This window comes from Mus pahari, chromosome 8 (assembly GCF_900095145.1).
Source record: "Mus pahari chromosome 8, PAHARI_EIJ_v1.1, whole genome shotgun sequence".
Classification (NCBI taxonomy): Eukaryota; Metazoa; Chordata; class Mammalia; order Rodentia; family Muridae; genus Mus; species Mus pahari.
The window spans coordinates 105,752,276-105,756,670 of NC_034597.1; the positions used below are offsets into that span (position 1 = coordinate 105,752,276).

Here is a 4,395-nt window from a genome sequence, read left to right on the forward strand (position 1 = left end):
GAAGAAGAAGAAGAAGAAGAAGAAGAAGAAGAAGAAGAAGAAGAAGAAGAAGAAGAAGAAGAAGAAGAAGAAGAAGAAGAAGAAGAAGAGGAAGACGACGACGACGGTGGCAGAGGACATTCAACACAGAGGAATCCACACAGAGCACGGGCTCAGAAGGAAAGAGCCTGATGCCTTCCAACAGTGCATCATCTCTGCCCCCACCCAGAGGCCTCGATGGAGACTGGCTTCGACTCCTGGAACCTGCTTCAGGCCATGGTCACTTCATGATCAACGTAGGCTTGTGTTAGCAGCCATGTTTCTGACACACACCCAGTTAGGATGGTGAGACTCCTGCAAGGTTCTGTTAAGCTCGACCCCGCGCCCTGAGAGTTTGTAATTCAATGGAAATACTAAAGTGAAAACAAGGCATACATATGCATTATGTGAGCAGTTCCATAACATGCAGTGTGGATGAATCTATAGAACGTTTCGATTGGGACCCTGAGATGGCTTCTGCCAACTGTCCTCTGACCTTCATATATGCACTTTGGCACACGTGCACCGTCCCTATAGGCACACAATGGACGCACAGACAGACAGACGGATGTGTGGATGGATGATGGGTGGAATAACATATACAAAATAAAATAATCGTGTTTACTACCACTTAATGTTTAACAACATCTACATATGTAACTTACAGTAAGGATGCTCTTTAAGTGCTTACACTGAATAGCCAACTGAGAGCAGCCAGCCAATGCCTTCCCCCTTCCCCTTCCAAGTCTAGCCCTTGGCTTATGGCCAGCTAAGCCTGAAGGGCCGGCAGCATATGCAGAAAATATAAGGAGTTTCTATTTTGTTTCTGGGTAGCAGTCTCAGGCAGGGGCGGGGGGACTGGTGTTACCAAACGGGACATATCTCCAGTCCAGCATTGCTCTTACCGCAGTGATGAGAACAGTTTCCCGATACAGCTTTGCAGAGGCAGAAGAATAACCAGAACGGCCATGCCCGCCAGACAGGAGATTCCTATCTCCACCCAGAGAAGGATGGTTACCGCGATGGCCTGCAGCGGCCCTGCCCACAGAAAGTGCAAGAAGATTGTCACCTGCAGATACAAAGCCCACACATGCTTAGGACTGTAAATAAAACAAGACCGGTAGGAACGCATGCCAGCAACATTATGCTCCAAACAGGAAGACGAGGACGCAAACAGAATCGGGGCTCAGCGGGTTTAACTCTGCCGAGGCAGAACCGCAGGTCTCACTGCAGATGCTACACTTGTGCAATGAACAGTAGACTGTGAGCTCTGTTATAGGACGGATGGACTGCACCATCCCAGAGATGATCCCGATCTTTAATTCCTCATGTGTGGGAGAGAACCCACCCTCTGCTCTGTAAGTGAACTGCATATCTCCTGGGTCTCCCCAGAAAAGCCTGTGCCATGGAGCCTACCACACTCTGCAGCTATTGCTTACACGGTCAAACTCTGAAAGAGGAATGGTTGCTGGGCAGATCTGACCTGAAGCTAGAGTGATCAATCTATAAGGCGAGCATAAAAACAGGTGTGGGCAAGAAAGTTATAAATTCTAGCTAGGTAGGACCATGGGGCATGCCCTATCAAACCATTCCTATGCACCAGGACCACATGGAGGGGGGATGCACTGTACACTCCTGCCCTCCAAGTCTTGGGTCCTTCAGAAAAGGAGAAAGGCAGTCAGCTGTCTGCTCCGCTGTCATGCACTGAAGATTACTGAGGAGGCAGCCCCTCAAGACCATCATTGCACTAACCAAGTGGGGGAGGAATATTGCTTTCTGCCAACTTACTGTAGAGGTGTGTTGCAGGCAACATCAGAAAAGCAAAACTGGGCTCTACGGGATCAACACATCTTACCACACCTATGCTGCACACAGAACTGAGATGTGGCTTTAAAGTGCTTATGTCACAACTTCAGAAAGATCCCAGTCTGCACCAAAACCCTCACATTCCAACAGATTAAAGAGGGGGGAAAACCAGGGCAGGAACCGACAGAGATGGAATGTACCTGGTCAAATTTGTTCACGTCGTTGGACAGCAGGTTGACTATCTGGCCCGTGGTTGTCTTCCCCATGGCCGAATTACTTAACCGGAGTGCCTGCAATGAATGAGCAGAGTGGAGAATCGTATCCTGTCCTAATACTCTACCAAGCATAGGAAAAAGAGAAACATATGTTCATGGGGTCTTTCGTGGCGTAAAAGCCACGTCGACAGTCCTAATGTCTGGCACTGACAGCAACGGAGGGGAAGGAAGCATGAGAAGAGGAATTCATTCTTATTGGTGAATGGCCACATACCCCGTGTAGGTCAGCGGACACTCCACAGCCTATCAAAGTAACCGTGTACCAGCTCAGGGGGAGATGGTGAAAGGAGAGAAAAGGGCAGGATTTGGATTACAAACACCCAATGTGCTATTAATTCTCGTCCAGATATCACTTAAGTGCACATGGTCATGGTTTCTGGCTTCTGTATGTGGAAATGGTCCTCCCTTGTCTCCGAGAGTCACAAATGAAAGAGAAGCGGTGGTCCTTTCCTGCATATCTGCCAGGGGCAGGAGGACCTACAATTGGTGAGACACAGCTTTGTGTCTGCAGAGTCCTGAGCAGAAGCACCTGTGATTCAGTATGAAGTCGCAGGCAGCAGAGCAGTGGACAGACACTGGGGAAGGTCTCCTTCTCCGGCATGGTGGCAGGAGAACGGGGGACAAGGAACAGCTTCAGGGGACAAATGAAGGGTGCCATGGGTTAATGAGCAGCTCGTGGGACATACAGAGGAGAGAAAGGTGGGGTGGCTACGTAGAGAAGGCCCAAAGCTGATCTAGGAAGGGAGAGAGAAGTGGCTAAAGTGTGAACGGGAACCCAGAAGAGTGAAGATGGTTGGTCTTGGGTTTTTGTTTTGCTTTGTTATTGTTGCTGTTAAAAATTCATTTATGTTATATGAATACACAGTAGCCATCTTCTGATACACCAGAAGAAGGCATCAGATCCCATTACAGATGGTCGTGAGCCACCATGTGGTTGCTGGAACTTGAACTCAGGACCTCTGGAAGAGCAGTCAGTGCTCTTAACCACTGAGCCATCTCTCCAGCTCGTTTTTTGCCTTTAAGCCGGAGTGCACCACATTGCCAGATGAAGAGAAAACTAAGAGACCACAGTAGACACCAAGGCAATAGGTAATGACCAGGCAGTTCTGTAAGGGCAAAGGAGAAGCCGATCCAAACACCACGAAAACACAAGGAACTCCAGGCAACACGAGGGACCAACCATAAGACGGCACGGCAAAGCAGCGCCTGCCTGGAATTCCAACACTGGGAAGGCAGAGGCAGGAGGATCACAGAAAGTTCAGGGCCAGCCTAAGCTGCAGAACAAGGTAAAGACCAGCAAGGCAAGATAGAGGAAAGACACACTCTCATGGAAGTCTCACGAGAAAAGTGAAAACAAATCGGCACCAGTCGGCCATAAGAAAACAAAGAACAAGGACATCAAGTGGGGAAAGGGTGGGAACGGATCTGGGAGGAGCTGGAGAAAGAGTTGGGGTGGGGGAGGACGGGAAAGACATGCTGTATACACGGTTGAAGTTTTCAAAACAAGTAATGAAGATGATATAATTAAAATACATGAGAGCACAGGTCTGCACAGGTCTGCACAGGTCTGCACAGGTCTGCACGAGACCACATCTAGCGCTGAGAGGAGAAATGCACACACACCTAGTCTCTAGTCCAGAGCAATCTCCAATTGATAGCCACTTGCAAATGAAAATTTAGTTTTCTTCAAGGGAGTCACTGGGAAAACAAACTACTCTTAAGGGCAGGCCACATGGCTGACAGGGTGACCAAAAGGAACAGAACTTAACCACAACTCTGGGGGTCTTGTCTCATGGTGTCCTGCGGGGAGCTTGGTTTGCTTCGTTTACTCTCTTTTTTCCTCTTTTCTTAACCCTACAGGTTCCACACCCCCCCCCATGTGTGAATACATACATACATATACACACATATATGTATCTATCTGGCGGCGTTTCTGTAGGATTCCTGAGTATGTGATCCAACCGTTCTCTGTGTCTTTATCTGTCTCTCACGCCTTTTCTTGTTCTTTCCCTTCTGTCTGCTCTGTTCCACTCCAGTGTATTTGTTTTAGAATCCTGTCTGTTTTCTAATGAGAGACAGAAAGAGCGTGGATATGGATGTGAGGGAGGTGGGGAGGAACTGGGAGGTATGGAGGGAGGGGAAACTATAATTAGAATATATTATATGAGAAAAAATCTATATTCAAGAAAAAATATAATAAAATTTGGTTCATACTATACCATTTCCTGTTTAATGCTCTCACCCACCTGAGGCTACAACATTATATTGGCTTATACACACACACACACACACACAC

The 4,395-nt window shown here is 47.9% G+C and overlaps 1 protein-coding gene across 4 annotated transcripts in view; it reads right to left on the reverse strand.

Moving 5' to 3' along the window:
• The window catches only part of Abcc4 (ATP binding cassette subfamily C member 4), a 219,068-nt gene that overhangs the window by 149,652 nt on the left and 65,021 nt on the right, over positions 1-4,395 (reverse strand). For all 4 annotated transcript variants that reach the window (XM_029541572.1, XM_021203338.2, XM_029541573.1 and 1 more), the window contains exons 5-6: positions 2,025-2,114; positions 924-1,087 (exon numbers count right to left, since the gene is read on the reverse strand). In XM_029541572.1, coding sequence (XP_029397432.1) covers positions 924-1,087; positions 2,025-2,114 — 254 coding nt within the window. The remainder of the gene's footprint in view (positions 1-923; positions 1,088-2,024; positions 2,115-4,395) is intronic.